At 49.3% G+C, this 16207-nt stretch overlaps 1 protein-coding gene across 1 annotated transcript in view; it reads left to right on the forward strand.

Annotated features, from left to right (window-relative positions):
• The first annotated feature begins 3569 nt into the window (after window positions 1-3569).
• CRYBG1 (crystallin beta-gamma domain containing 1) overlaps window positions 3570-16207 on the forward strand; it is a 60507-nt gene continuing 47869 nt past the window's right edge. Inside the window, exon 1 of the mRNA XM_039914814.1 lies at window positions 3570-3691. Coding sequence (XP_039770748.1) covers window positions 3644-3691 — 48 coding nt within the window. The 5' untranslated portion in view covers window positions 3570-3643. The remainder of the gene's footprint in view (window positions 3692-16207) is intronic.

Consider the following 16207-nt stretch of genomic DNA (forward strand, 5'->3'; position numbering starts at 1 on the left):
GCAAGACACTTAACTTCTCCGTGCCTGTTACCTCATCTGCAAAATGGGGATTAAGACCTTGAGCCTTACGTGGGACAGCCTGATTACCCTGTATCTACCCCAGTGCTTAGAACAGTGCTCGGCACATAGTAAGCGCTTAACAAATACCAACGTTATTATTATATAAATATGTTGTAATAAACATCCACCAGGGGGCAGCGGGGCACAGAGGAAAGAGCGAGGTGCTGGGAACCCGGTAACCCAGGTTCGAGTCCGAGCTCTACCAATAGCCTGACGAGTGACCCCGGACAAGTTACTTAACCTCTCTGGGCCTTAGTTTCCTTATCTGCAAAATGGGGATAAGATGCCTGTTCTCCCTACCCTCTTAGACTGTGAGCCCCATAGGGTAACAGAGATGGTGTCCGATCTGATTATAATTCAATCAGTTGTATTTATTGAGTGGTTACCCTGTGCTGAACGTTGTACTAAGCACTTGGGAGAATACAACAGAATTAGCTGACATATTTCCTGTCCATAATGAGCTTACATTCTAATTACACATAGTAATTCTTATTTTTATTATGAAATTGGACACTTTCCCCAGTCTTGCACAGGATCCCTCTCCTTGGCCCTTGCCCAGAAGACCTGGCCTTTTTGCCCATTGATGAGAGGGCTATGCTTTGCATCATGCTGTGCATCAGAACTCTAGCAGCTCCCCTATGTGGGTTCGCCCCCAGGACCCACTCTGCTAGCAGTGAGGCCTAATGGAAAGTGCACCAGTCTGGAGTCAGAGGACTTGAGTTCTAATCTCAAATCTGCCACTTGCCTGCTCTGTGACCCTGGGCAAAACATTTAATTTACCTTTGCCTCAGTTTCCTCTCCTTCTCCTTCTCTCTTAGTCTGTGAGCCCTGTGTGAGAAAGGGACAGGCCCCGATCTATTTGCATTGTATCACTGCCAGTGCTTAGCACATAGTAAGCATTTAGCAAGTATTATTGTTATTATTGTTGTTGTGAGCTCATTGTAGGCAGAGAATGTTGGTATTTGTTAAGCGCTTACTATGTGCCGAGCACTGTTCTAAGCGCTGGGGTAGACATAGGGGAATCAGGTTGTCCCACGTGGGGCTCACAGTCTTAATCCCCATTTTACAGATGAGGGAACTGAGGCACAGAGAAGTTAAGTGACTCACCCACAGTCACACAGCCGACAAGGGGCAGAGCTGGGATTTGAACTCATGAGCCCTGACTCCAAAGCTCGTGCTCTTTCCACTGAGCCACGCTGCTGCCAACTCTGTTGTGTTGTACTCTCCCAAACACTTAGACAGTGCTCTGCACATGGTAAGCACTCAATAAATACCTAGAGCAAATCACTTCACTTCTATGGGCCTCAGTGACCTCATCTGCAAAATGGGGATTAAGTCTATGAGTCCCATATAGAAAAGGGACTATGTCAAACCTAATTAGCTTGTATCTACCCCCGTGCTTATAACAGTGCTTGACACATAGTAAATGCTTAACAAATACCAGCACCATCATCATCAAATACGATTAATTGTTATCATCATCATTAGCTAGCTCTAGGGGAAATGGGTCCATCTGCTATGCTTGCACTGGGCAGACACTAGAGGGAAGTGTTGTGCCAACCAATAGGGCCAAAGTGGTCCCGGTTTAATTCGTTTTACTTAGAGACATTAGATTACCTCGGAAATGGGATGAAAGGACAGTTCCTGCCTAGGCCAGCAGTGGACAAGGTGCCTTAGCTTAGGTAGCAGAACACAGCTCTGGAAGTCTGGAGGTCTGGGTTCTACTGCCAGCTCTGTCATTGGCCTGCTATGTGACCTCGAACTGTAATTATGATATTTGTTAAATACTTACTATGTGTCAAGCATTATTCTAAGTGCTGGGTTGGAAACAAGATAATCAGGTTGGACACAGTCACTGGCCTACATGGAGCTCACAATCTAAGTAGGCGAGCATAAGATTTAATCCCCAATTTACACATGAGGAAACTGAAGCACAGAGAAGGTAAGTGACTTGCCCAAGGTCACACAGCAGACCAGTGGCAGACCTGGGCTTAGAACCCAGGTCCTCTGACTCCCAGGTCCCTGCTCTTTCCACTAGGCAATGCTAACCTTAACAACCCTGAGCCCCACTGTGTCACCGCCACACCCTGCTCCTGAGAGACTGAGTGCTCAGGGACCGTTTCTCTTTCCCTTCTATCTTTTCTTCCCTTCTCTCACTGTCCTTTTCCTTAATGAGCTCCCATTTCTTCTGCCAGCCCAGTTCCTGCAGTCTGGGAAGCCCAGTCTCCGCCATCAGTGAGCCAAGGTGATGGAGCATCAGGGCGGTCATTCTCAGAACTCACCACAAGGCACTTCTTTGACTGTGTGGTCCGGCCAGTGCAGACCTTGCAGGCTGGCTTGTCTGTCTGGTTGGGTCACCAAGGTCTGAGATTTGGTTCTTGGATGCTGGGCTGGGGAGGTCTGGCCCAAAGAGTCACCTTCCCCCCAAGGATGGAGGGAGAGCGGGAAGGAAGAAGGGATGGAGGAAGAGTGCTGTACCTTCCAGCATAAGGCAGGGGGAGGCAGTCAGAGGAGATGCAGCCCACTCACCCATCCTGTCCACTGTGTTTGATTTGGGCACCAGGGGAGCTCAGACACTTGCTCACTAGTGTATGTTGATTTGTGTGCTTTCAGCCTAAGCCTGAAAATACCCACTCCCCTCTCTCCCTTAATTAATTATGGCATTTGTTAAGCACTTACTATATTCCAATTTCCCTTCCAAACTTCTCTTTCCTCCCTAGCTGGACTCCATGGGGAAGATGGAGTTCCATGCTTCCCTTTCTCAGGCACGGAGCCATGGTCCTCAATGGGCTTCAGGCATCGTATTCTGTTCATCCATCCCTCCATTCACCAGGATGCTTACTGGATGCCTCCTGAGCACAGAGCCCTCTGCTAAGCGCTTGGAGGACCACCACAGTAGCAAAGGTTGCTGAAAAGCAGGAAGGCTTTAGTTCTAAGCCAATTACAGTGAGATCAAAGAATGGGATCCAAACAAAGAGCTCCCTGTTCTTGCATGGGTTGTTTCTGTTTAGGATATCTCTTTCTGCCTCTGGCCAAACATCTGCCTCTTGCTGTTTGAGAGGATGTAAAATTCTGCATCTGTCACCCACCACTTCCAGGAGATCAAACCACCAAAGATACAGGAGGCAGAAAGAAGTGAACATTTCTTGCTACATACTCCTCATACTACATATGTGCTTGGCCTCAGGAATTGCCAAGTGCTTCCTATTCCCTTAATTATGGTGCAGGGCACTGGGCTGGGTGCCTGATGGGTGCCAGACCTGTGCTAGATGTGTGAGAAAGTACTGCAGAAGCATTAGTCAGACCCCCTGCCCACCAGGGGCTTCTACTTTAACAGGACCCAATTCGGGGCACTGCAAGAAGCAGCCAGGGAAGATTAGTAATTGATTGCATTCATCCTAAATTTGACCCTCTCGGGCATTCCCTGAAGCAAAAGTGTCAGGTCTGAGGTGTCCCCGCTAATGAGTGCCTGTTCTCTGTCTCCCACAGAGCCGTCCCAGAGGAGTGTGATGGCGACTGCAATGCTCATGGCTCCAGGGAATTTTCGCTGGGTGCTGAGGAGTCCCAGCCCGGTAGTACCTCCATGGCGGGGCCCACTGCCTCACCAACAGAGATGGCCACACAGATGAAGGTACCATCTCCCCAGGGGCCTGAGGGCCAGGGGAAAGGAGGTGTCACGGGGGAAGGCCTACTGGAGCCAGTGCTATGGGGAGAAAGATGTGTTGATGGGGGCCTGTGGGGATGTCGCTGGGGATGCACAGGCTGGAGAAGAGGCGGTTTCAGGGCAAGGGCACTGCTTTAGACTGTGAGTCTGTCATTGGGCAGGGATTGTCTCTATCTGTTGCCGAATTGTACATTCCAAACGCTTAGTACAGTGTTCTGCACATAGTAATTGCTCAATAAATACTATTGAATGAATGAATGGTGCTGGTGCTGAGGGGGGAAGGGACGAGCCACACAGGACCTATGGGGTGTCACCGGGCACCAGCGGGTCAGGGGAGAGTGGTGTCACCACAGGCCTATGGGGTATCACGGGTGCCAGTGCCAGAGGAAGGGCTGTGCCACAAGGAGCCCACGATGCAGGGACAGATGGCAGGGGATTGGGGCAGGGCCTGGGACAATATGTGCTTCTCAGAATGATAGCTGCAGTGCCTTGGGCCTCCCGGCCAGACCCTCGGGTTAGGGCACAGAGGTCTAGAAGGGGCTGGGTCATTGATGTACTCTGGGAAGTGGGAGGGTGATGGGTGATGTGTCCTTTTGGCCACTTCCAAATGCCCTGCTCATTCCTTGTGGAATCGCATCCTCTGTTGCCCAGCTTTCTCCTTTGCGTTAGAATTCCCCAACTACTCATTGTCAAAGGAGCAGGCACACCTTAGACAGGGCTCCTCACACACCATGGCCAGTGCCTGCTGTAGGCACACTGTTGGGGACGCTACGGGCAGGAGGGCATACGGTTTCCTGACGGGAAGATTTTATGTGAGAAGAAGTGTGGCTTAGAGGAAAGAGTCAACAGATCTGGATTCTAAACTCAGCTCCACCACCTGCCTGCTGTGTGACCTTGGGTATGTCACCTAATTTTCCAGTGCCTCCATTTACTCTTCTATAAACTGTTCTCCTGCCTACTTAGACTGTTAGTCCCATGTGGGACAGGGACTGTGTCCAACCTGATTATCTTGTAACTACCCCAGTGCTTTTAGTACAGTGCTTGGCACACACTGAGCACTTAAATACCACAATTATCATTACTATTATTATTATCGCTCCAATCATTGTTGCATTTAGGCCTTTGCACAGATGAATTGCATTAGAAATGACATTGCAATCTATTGGATGTATTCACTGAGTCCCTGTAGTAAGCATTAAGGAAAGTACAGTAGAGTTAGTAGAATGTCCTTCTAAATGTAAGGCTTGAGGAGTGAGGAGAGGAATGGGAGGGAGCTGAGGAACTGGCTCGGGGCTGGAGGAGGGAGTGGCTGTGACTCCCTTTTCCCACTGACAGGAAATGTTACTCATGTTGTGAGATTACTCACTGGGGCAGACAACTGCCTTGCTTGTTACTTGCTGGACCTTCTCTGCCAGGCTTTCTCTCTCTCTCTCTCTCTCTCTTTCTCTCTCTCTCCCTTCTGGGCCCTCTCTCTCTCTCTGCTGGGGCTTCTCTTTCTGCTGGGGCCGCTCTCTCTCTCCTCCCCCCTTTTCCTAGGCCTCTCTCTCTCTCTCTCTCTTTCTCTCTCTCTCTCTCTGGCCTTCTCTTGCTGCCACTGCCAGCTTCTAGCAGGGTGAGTCACACCTTTCTTGTTACAACTCATTTTAAGATTTTCCAGTACAACAAAGAAAGACACTTTCCCCTGCTGTGGAGGAGAGAATTGAATATTGAAAATAGTGTTTGTACTTCCACCTCCTGGGATATTAATTCAGAAGTAGTAAGCGAGCACCTACTGTTTGTGGAGCACTGTACTGAGCATTGGAGAAGAGTGTAGTGAAAGGTAAACAAGATTTGGTCCCTGGCCCTCAGGGGGCCACAGTCTAGGAGCGCGGCTGGGAAGTTGGCCACAGGCACATAAGGAAAGACTGAATTCATAAAGACAGAATACCACAAGACCGGGATGGCGAACACAGTGAGAGCTCCAGATACTGTGGTTGAAGGAAGCATTTTTAGGCTCTGCAGCACTCAAATGGAGTCGCCCAGACCGCAACGGTCCTAGGCCCTGGCCTTCCCGGCAAAACCATGCCGGGGTTCAGTAAGCAAATAGGCGAGTGGGGGTGGGGGTGGGGGGGCGGCACATGGTGCAGTGGTCTTGCTAGCAGGACCCACTGACAGCCAAAGTGACCCCCAGGCCAATCCGCCACTGGGCTCTTCACATCTCCTACAAGATGCCTTCCCTGATTAAGCCCTCTTTCCCCCAGCTCGCTCTCCCTCCTGCGTCGGCTACGTACTTGGATCTGTGACCTTTGGACATTTGACAGCCATCCACCCCCAACCCCACAGCATTTATGTACATATTTTAAAATTATTACTTATTTATTCATATTAATGTTGGTCTCTCCCTCTAGGCTGTAAGATTGTTATGGGGAGGGAGTGTGTCAGCTAATTCTGTTCCTTTTATTGTACTCTCCCAAGCACTTAGTACAATGGTCTGCACATAGTAAGTGCTCAATAAATACCACTGATTGATTGGTTGGGCCATGGCACCATGCCTGGGAGGCTGGCTGCCAAGGAGCTGCGGGGGTTTCTGCTGTGCAAGTTGGCCAGCTGTTCCTCAGGATGCATGTTGAGCTCATCCACCTGACAGACTGTCTGTTTATTGTTATATTGTACTCTCCCAAGCACTTAGTACAGTGCTCTGTGCATAATAAGTACCCAATAAATACAACTGACTGACTGACTGACTTCGGTCAGAAATCTTCTCCCCTGATGACCCAGCCCCGGCAGTCAGAACTGGACTTAGAACCCAGGTCTCCTGGTTCCCAGAGCAGTGCTCTTTCCCGGGCCCCACAGCAGAGTTTTGCTCATTTTAATTTGTATGTGAAAGGTACTGTGGGACATTCCTTAGCCTGTTACTATCTGTTGAGCCCTTCAATTAACAGCACCTCCAGTGTCTATTTATACCAATTGAAACGTGAGTTTATTATTAGAAAGATTTTGTTGCCTATTTAAGTCAACCAGCAAAAATACACCCATAACCACAAATCAGGACAGAAAATTACTGGACTCATCAACTCTGGGAGCCACAAGCAAACCGGATTTGGCATTCTGTAGCGATCAATGTGTGATTCTCCAGTGAAACACCTGGTTAGAATTGGGACTTCCTGCGGGTGGCCAAAGGAAATAATTATTTGAGGCATTTGGAATTTCCAGTGTGGGGGAAAACCAAGGTAGGAGGTATGGTGTATGGCATAGGAAACAAGCAGGATTTGGAGAAATGTGTTTGCCTTTTCAAGAGGGAACTAGAATGAATGATTGCAGTGGAATTGATTGTATAGGGCTCCTCCATGCCCACTGCACACCTCCTCCCCTCCTCAGTGAATAGACCTGGGTCACTTTGGATTGTCCACCTCCCTCCTCCCACCCCAAAAACAATTTTTTTAGAATGTGACCCCCAACACGTAGTACAGAGCTCTGCACATAGTAAGGGCTTTATAATAACTGTGATATTTGTTATGTGCTTACAATGTGCCAGGCATTATACTAAGTGCTGGGGTGGATCCAACCAATTTGGGTTGGACACAGACCCTGCTCACATGGAGCTCACAATTTCAGTCCCCATTGAAATTGAGGTAAATGAGTCCCAGTGATGTGAAGTGACTTGCCTAAGGTCACACAGCCGACAAGTGGCAGAGCAGGATTATAACCCCTGGAAAATAGTAAGCACTTAACAAATATCATTATTATTAGTAGTATTATTATCATTATTCAGACTCCCAGACCTATACTCTATCCACTATGCCATGCTACATCGCTACTACTGCTACAACCCCACATAGTGGGCAGAGCTCAGACATGCAGGCAAAGTGGGTCAGCAGCCATCCTCTAGCCCTCCCTCCACCACCTACCCAGCCCCCTTCCCCACCTATTGGATCCAGCCTGGAACAATCACCATGTGGATAGAGCAGAGAGGAAAATCCAGGCCTTCCCAAAGTTTGTGGTTTGGACCACTATGTTATAGAGCAACTGTCCACCAATGGAGGGGACAGGAGCCCCATCCTGCCACCTCAACAAATCTCACTTTTCACTGAGGTGCCAGAAAATGAAGGCCAAGACAGTTAGGTGGTGAAGGCAGCAGCAAACTAGCTGGTAAGCAAGGATGAAAATATTCTCTGTTCCTCCTTCTCCTCCTCCTGCATCCCTCTGTGTCCTCTTCTTCCTTCTCTTTTTTTCCCTCTTCTCTCCTCTGCCTTTCCTGCTCTTCTTCGTCCCTCCTCCCTTACTGTTTCCAGAGGTTTCCAGTCTGGCCAGTTCTGTGTCAGGGTGTGTCGTACCAGAAAACCACAAGCAAACAGCTTGTGCTGTCGGAAGAGGAAGAGGAGGGGAGTCAGTAGTCATGTAGGAGAAGAGGTGGACCTGGTAGAGGAAGCAGCTTTGTGTGTGTGTGTGAGAGAGAGAGAGAGAGAGAGAGAGAGAGAGAGAGAGAGAGAGAGAGAGAGAGAGTGTGGGTGTCTGCAGCTGTATGTGCGAGTGCACTTATGTACACGTGATCGTGTGTGAGTGTATGTGTTTTACTCCTGCCTCTCCTCTCTATATTCCACTTCCTCTCTTCTTTTGTCTTCCTCTCTATTTGTCTCTCTGTGTCTATCTCAATGGTGTTTGTTAGGCACTTACTTTGTGCCAAATCCTGTGTTAAGTGCAGGAGAGAACAGGTATTGAATCTTCTTTTTTTTTTTTTAATACACATGAGGCTGTCTCTCTCTGGCTTTGTCTCCACATCAGTCTCTCTCTGTTCTGTCTCTCTTCCATAAAGGCTTTGCCCTCTCTGACTTTGAACTCCCCAAACTGTGATGCCACCAGAATCGTGAGTTTCTGATGGCATTTTTGCCAAAGAGCCAAGTCCCCATGAGAAAACAGTGACTTTTTCCTTAAATAAGACCCTTCTGGTGGTTTTCACATCCCTCCTTAAGGGTAAACATTCCTTTATATCAGCCAAATGAAATTTTGCATGGGCTTCCTTGGGTACCCAAGACCCTCAAGCTTCAAGGAAGGTTCAAAGAGTCAGAGGTAGAAGACAACCCAGTGTAATCAATTCTGGGAGGGACAGGAAAGAGAGAGAGAGAGAGAGATCTCAGCACAGTACAGAGAGCTGGCATTTCAGGTTTCTGCTCTCTGCATAAATTCTGCTTTCAGCTCAACAGCATCAGATGGAATAATAGCCAGTGAGTGGCTGGCTCTCTCCTAAACTATCCGTAATGGATAGGTGTCTACTTTAGTCTTGATTATCTCCCAGGAAGGCTATTATGCAACTTCCCCTGCCGGCTTTTTTTACTGCCTTTTCATTGCCTGATTTTCTTAGTCTTTATCAAGGGATTTTTGCTTAATTCCTAACCTATTTAGAGTAATCAGTCCCTGCTTCAGATTAGTACTTCCTTAGAAACAGGTCAGCACTGTTGATTCTGCTGCTCTCAGTCTTCTCTATCAGAAAGATTAGTTCTCATTCCCTGTCATTTATCTTAAGGTCTGTCTAGATTACAGACTCCTTGAGGGCAGGGATGGTGTCTACTACTAATAATCATATGCACTCTGTGCCTACTATGTGGTAAACACTGTTCTAAACCCTGGGTTAGATTCAAAATAATCAGGTCAGACAGAGTCCCTCACAGTCTCGCCCCTTCTGAGAGGCAGGGTAAGCTTCCATCCGATCCCCATTTTACTTTTCAATCCCTTGTTCCCCCTGCTGGTCCTGAGTTGTGAGGGCTGACGAGACACCACCAGCCCTTCTGGACATGCCAAGGGTTAAGAGTTCTCATTCTTATTCTGAAGCCTTAATTCATGCCCACTTGGGGAAAGAGATCTCCCTAGTGTCCGAGGGACACTTTTTGATATGTCCTATTTTGGATAATGGGCCCTGCCCTGGATATTGTCCTAGGCAAACTTCTTGATGACTTCCTCCCCTTCCAAGTGGTCTGGAGGCCCCCAGTCTTCTGCTTCCTTACTCACTTGGCTGAGAAGATAGGACAGCACCCTCTCTTGCTTTTGGGGACACTTAATAAATGAATGGTATTTCTTGAGCACTTACTGTGTACAGAGCACTGTACTAAGTGCTTGGGAGAGAACAATTCAACAGAGTTGGTAAACCCATTCCCTACCTACAACGAGCTCACAGCTGAAAACCCCTTGAGGGCAGGCACTAGATCTACTAACTCTATTACATTCTTCCAGGTACTCAGTACAGTGCTCTGCATAAAGCAGTCACTCCGTACAATCCCCTGATGGATTGATCTCTGCCGTTTGTGGTGTCCTGCTTTCTGGTGGGGCAGAGAGTGGGAGGCCCTCCAATGCTGAGAGCCCCCACCCCCTCCTAGATGGGGTCCAGCACCTCTACAGCCCCCCATCTCCTCTGGGTTCTGCCTGACTGGCTGACAGCAAGTTTGCAAGGTGTAGTGGATTCCTTCACTCCACGTGAGGAAGCCTGGATGAAACCCCAAGTCCGCCTAAACTTTGGCCACTCCCTCCCAGCGCAGCTGATGCCAGACCATGCTGCGGCTGACCGGGACTGCAGCCCAAGGAAGTACAAAGTCAGTGCCAGAGGGCAGACTTCTTCCTTCAGGAAATGCTCCCTGGGTTTCCTTAAGTTCAGGCTCTAGGCCCTGCTCAGGCTGAGACTCTGGCTCTGGCTTCAGCCCTGCCTCTGGGCCCAGCTCCGGTCCAGGCTAAGGCCTGGAACATTGGAGGTGCTGGACCCAGACCATGGTAGTTTGTGAGTATGCAGGGGAGGAGGTTCAGAGCCGGCAGGGGAGAGCGTAGCCTCTGTCTGGAATTAGAGTTCCACTTCCATCCCATCTCCTGGTTGCCCAAGTGGACAGACATGCCTGCCTCGTGGCCTTGACCACCATTTCCCAGCCCATAAACCTGGGAAATTCAGGGATTCAGTGCACCACTGCAACCATGGTGCAGGGCCATGGTACAGTGCTGCAGCTACAGAGCAGGGTTGTCATGCAGGGCCACAGTGCAGAATCCTCGGCAGGCAGTGGCAAATCATTGGGGAGACGCGGGGCCCAGAACAAGTGCTGATTATCATTTCCAATATTATCATCGGGTGCCAAGCAAAGCCCAGACGGTTGAGTTGGTCCTGGGGGAGGAGCCTGGGGCTCCGGTGACCTCACCCCCACAATAAAGAGAACCCGCTGGGCTGAGGGCGCGGTAGCTATTTCTCCCCTGCGGCCGGCCAGGGAGCAGGGTTCTCAGGACCGGGTGGGTGGGGAAGGCCAGCGTTCACGCTTCTCTCTTGGATCGGTGAGAACCAAACCTGGCCCTCAGTGGGCTGGTTTGGGCAGGGTGGTTCACAGGCGCACGGCCTCCTCTTTCTTCTGCCGTAAGACATTGACTGGAGGGCCCAGGGAGGGGGGCTGGCCGGAGCCCACAGCCAAGGCCTGCAACTCTGGGTCCAAGTAAAAGCTGAGCACCTTTCTGTGCCAGGCCCCACCCCACACCGCCTTGCCTCGTGGCCACCCCAGAAAAACCAGGCCAGGGCTCAATGGGGGGCCGCACCTGCTGCTGTGGCTGTGGCAGGAGCCACGGCTGTGCCAACCACCGAAGCAGCAGCGGCACAGACATTCCAGGTGGGCGTGCCAACCCCAGGGACCGGCGCAGGGTCCCCGACAGCTACGACCATGAGGTAAGGCCTCCCTGTGAGGAACGCCCCACCCGTCTCATCACATTGCCCAGGGCCCTGAGAGCCACAGAGCTGGGCCTGCCCCCATTACTGGGCACTGGAGTCCTGCTGGATTATGCCCTGCAGCCTGGTAAGAGGGATGTCCAGCTATCAGTCTCAAGTCTTCCTTAGGCTTTCAGCATGGGGCGGTGGCCCCATATCCTGCACTTGGCCATTGGTCAGGAACCAAATCACTTCCACAGAGTGGAGTAGTTTTCCCTGGAAGTTGAGATCCTAAACTTGAGGAATCCTTCCCCAAGTCTCAGGATTCTCTTGAGGCAGTACCTCTCCATGGTACTCTGAGTTACCTCTCCTTGACTGCCTGTAAAGACATGAGGAAGAAAGAGAATTTTGTTCAAAAGGATCCTGAGGTCGTTGGCCACACTGTCAGAGAATGAATTAATCAGTGTACTTTGTTAAGTGCTTACTGTGTGCAGAGTGTGCAGAGTACTGTATCAAGTACTTGGGAGAGTACAATACAACAGAGTTGGTAGATACTATCCCTGCCACCGAGGAGCTTACAGTCTTAAGTAGCACTTAAGACTGTAAGCTTCTGGTTACTTCATTAAAAAATGTGTTGAGTTTGCAAACAGAGGGAGGAAAGGAAAGGTGTACTTACAAGACCCTAACCCTGAAAAATCAAGCAAGCAAGGAATCAGTCAGTGACATACATTGAGCATTTACTGTGTAAAGGGTACTGTACTAGGCAGTTGGGAGAGAACAATACTGTAGAGTCTGTAGACATACTGTCTACCCACCAGCCACTTACAGTCTAGAAGGGGAGATAGACATTTGAATAAACTACAGAGGGGAAAGAGTAGCGCATAAGGATAGTTATGTAAGTGATATGAGGCTGAGGTGTGTGGGGGGTGGTGAATATCAAGTTGTTAAGAAGTCCAGATCTGAGTGCATAGGCATCATAGAAGGGAGGGTGACTGGGAGAAATGGGGTCCTGATAAGCTCCCAACAGGGAACACACATTTGCCTTCCTCTATCCCACGCACAACTGGGTAAGAATATCTGGACCCACCATGAACCATTTCTGATTCTCCACCTTGAGAGGCTTCCTGTGCTCTGGGGGTGAGGCCTGCAAAGGCTGTCCTCTTTCTATGTGGGCAAAGTGGGGCAGGAACAGAGCCTGAGCCCCACCAGAATCAGTCAGTGGGCACCGAGGTGGCTACCAATGGCCCATTAGTGGGCACTGTAGCGAGCGCCTCCCTCGGGGGCGCCTGGACCAGAGCCTGCCTTAAACCAGGTGCCCCTCACTTTGCTTGCTGCACTCGTGCCCCAGCGGGAACATGAAGAATAGGGACAGGAGAGTGCAAGTAGTGCCACACAAGCAACAGTAACTAGAATCAACTCTTCCACACAGACTCTCGGGCCTGAAGTCTTTATGATGGGGCCAAGGCTCAGAGACTGTAGTAGCCCAGGTGTTTTTGATGTTAGTGGATTGGCAACTAAACCGTGCAGCTGCCAGTCAAATGCCTCTTGTGTGCAGAGCGCTGTACTTTGTGCTTGGGTGAGAACGAAATGACACCGCCCTGCCCTGGAGGCACTGGCAACCTAAACTGACTCTCAGGGGGCTCAGTAAAGAAAATTCTCACCTGTCTTCCTGGGGCAAGTCAGAAGGAGTTGGGATCCACCCCTTGGTTTACTACTGGAAAATCTCAGGCATGGGGAAGAGGTTAAATGGTTAATTAATAGCAAGCATGGATGATGCTTCAGCCCAGGGCGCCTGACTCTCAGCTCTCTGCCCTCTCATTGAGGCCCCATCTGCTCACCATGGTGGGAAAGGAGGAATTCTGGAGGAGGCCACCCCCACCAGGAAGTCTTCCCTGATTAATCCACAACTCCCCAACAGCCACCTTTAGCACTGTTGTATTTAATCCCTCTTGTCAGTACTTGTATACCTGTGGATAGTCTTTTGTGCAGAAGCAGCATGGCCTAGTGAGTGGAGCATGCACCTGGGAGTCTGGTGCAGGACCTGGGTTCTAATCCCTGCTCTGCCACTTGTATGCTCTGTGGCCTTGGGCAAGTCACTTCACTTCTCTATGCCTCAGTTATCTCATCTGTAAAATGGAGATTAAAACTGTGAGTCCCATGTGGGACAGGGACTGTGTCCAACCTAATTAACCTGTACCTACCCCAGAGCTTAGAACAGTGCTTGACACATAGTAAGCACTTAACAACTACCATTATTATTATTATTATAACTCAATTATTTACTCAGCAGTTTCCCCCTGGTACATTTGTACCATTGTCTGCTCCAGTCCCCGACTAGCTCCTGCTCTCACTGGAAGTGAATCATATCCATCTGTCTGCTGTGGGTCTGCCATCTCCCCCAGGAGATCAGGAACTCCTTGCGGGCAGAGACCATATGCTTGCATCTGCTGGGCCTTCCCAACTGTGCTCAGCACAGTGCACTACACTTAGCAGGCACTCAGTCAATTCCATTGATGGATTGACTAGAGAGTAGAGGGTTGAGCTGCAGCTGCTACTTCCACCAGCCCAGATTCCCTGTTGGCCACCTTCAGGCCCCACCCACTCTTTCCCAGAGTGCTCTGCAGGGGGCTTATGTTTGGAACAGAATGCTGGTGGGAACAAACATGCTAATAATTACTGGAATGGAATGTGACGCGATATGGAGTCTGGCACCAGACATCATTATTATTATTATTGCTATATTTGTTAAATGCTTACTATGTGTCAGGCACTGTTCTAAACACTGGGGTGGGCTGTGGGGCACACAGTCTAACTCAGAGGGTGAACAAGCATTGAATCCCCGATAAACTTCCGGGTAAGCATGAGGTCATGGTCACTGGCTTCCTCAGGGCCCTTAATTCCAAGTGGTGAGTAACTAACAGAGCACTGGACCTTTAACAACTACATTCACAGCCCCCAGTGATTGTGGGGGAGGCCATTGGTGGGGCAGGAGGGGAAGGGAATTTCACTGAGTCGCAAGGGCTTCCTCTCTGAATGGGAGCAGGGTAAGCCCTCTCCAGGGCATCGGTCTCCTTGGGGGTTGCAGGGTCACACCTTGCATGTGGAGGGAACCAAAACTGCAGGTTTGGACCCCAGGGCTTGTCATGACCATCAGATCAGAGACTCAAGATGGCCTGGCATTTGATTTTCCTCATCTGCTGTGGTCTGGGGTGTTTGTGTCCTTTCCTGAGGGTCATGGCGAGAGAAGTAGAGGAAGAATATAGAGAGAAATTGAATATAAATTTGTATCATATTTTAGTTATACATACATAGTTGTCCCTTGTTCGTAAATAAGACACTACTGAGGATGAAATTCACCTAGGGTTGTGTGGGTGACTGACAAGGCCAATGCGGACTGATATTCCTGATAGCACTGGGCACATGCACACACTCACACATGCATGCTCACCACACACTTTCTCTAGTTTTGTTGTCATATTTGCTGCTTGCCGTGCCTGAAGCTGTTTTTGCTTTTGCCTCTCAGTTTTACCATACTTAAAAAGCCTCTGCTCAAAAAGAGCCACCCCTTCTGTGATGAAAGTCCATCTTGCTGGTCTTTCCCAGTTTCATCTTTCCAACCAGCAGCTTTTTGGGTGTCCTGCTATCACTCTTTCTCCTCACATGTCCCACCCAGCGCAGCTGTGTTGGTGGAAGTGTAGCCTCAGGACTTGGAGACTGACTCTGTTTTAGAACTTTGTTGTTCATGATCTTTTTTTGCCAGTTGATATTGAGTCTAGCCCATAAATGTCGCCGGTGGACTTACTCAAAAAGCCGGATGTGGCTCTTTGGTGGGGTCCAGTTTTTACATCCATAGCGAAGATTGGACAACACCACCACAGCTCTGTAGACCTCAAATTTGGTCATGCTCTGTTAGATGGTCTCCCAGGGGACATGTGGGCTTTCTTGATTCGGTTTTCAATTTCATTCATTCAGTTCATTTAGTCATATTTATGAGTGGTTATTATGTGCAGAGCACTGGACTAAGCTCTTGGAAGAGTACAGTACAAAAATAGACATATTTGCTGCCCAAAGTGACCTTGTAATTTAGAGGCAGGGAGACAGACATTAATATAAATAAAAAATTACAGATATGTACATAAGTACTGTGGGGATTGGGGGGGGATGAATAATGTCTATCGTTGCATCAGTGGGCAGTGTGCTGCTTAGGTAAGAGAATTCCATGATGGCATTTAGTTCTGTATTGCCAAGATGAATGCTTGTTTGGGATAAATCACCCAAGTTTTCTTCAGAATTATCCCAAGCCCATCACACCTGACTGATTGGGTGAAGCAATGTAGAACATTTGCATGTCTTTTTACGTTTGGGCCTCAAGAGCGTAGTACCCTGAAAATAGCAGTTTTTGAATGACTTTCTCTAGGACTTTGGATGATGTTTCAAGTCTGAGTTGGAAGAATCTCCTGGAGGTCCCAAGGCATATTCTAACACCTGCACTCAAGTCTTTTGTTGCATCCCCCAGCATTGTCTTCCTCCACTGGCGATGGGGAATGATCAGACAGGATGCCCCCAGCCCTGATCTGGACAACCATGCTATCATGAAAGAGATTCCAAACCTTAATGAACTTACTTTTCAGGGCAGGCAAATTTACTAAGCCGTTTTCCCTGAGCACAAATGTACTGCTGGGATCAGATGATCTTGGTAGGACCCTATAGAGGTCTCGATGCTGCTTCCTGCTCTTTTCCTGTATGTGATGGCCACCAGAGATCAGGTCTGCTGAGCCATGCTGGGATCTGAAGCCACACTGCCATTCTGGGAGCACTAGGTTGTTTCATGGCTGTCTGCCTAG

This window comes from Ornithorhynchus anatinus, chromosome 19 (assembly GCF_004115215.2).
Source record: "Ornithorhynchus anatinus isolate Pmale09 chromosome 19, mOrnAna1.pri.v4, whole genome shotgun sequence".
Classification (NCBI taxonomy): Eukaryota; Metazoa; Chordata; class Mammalia; order Monotremata; family Ornithorhynchidae; genus Ornithorhynchus; species Ornithorhynchus anatinus.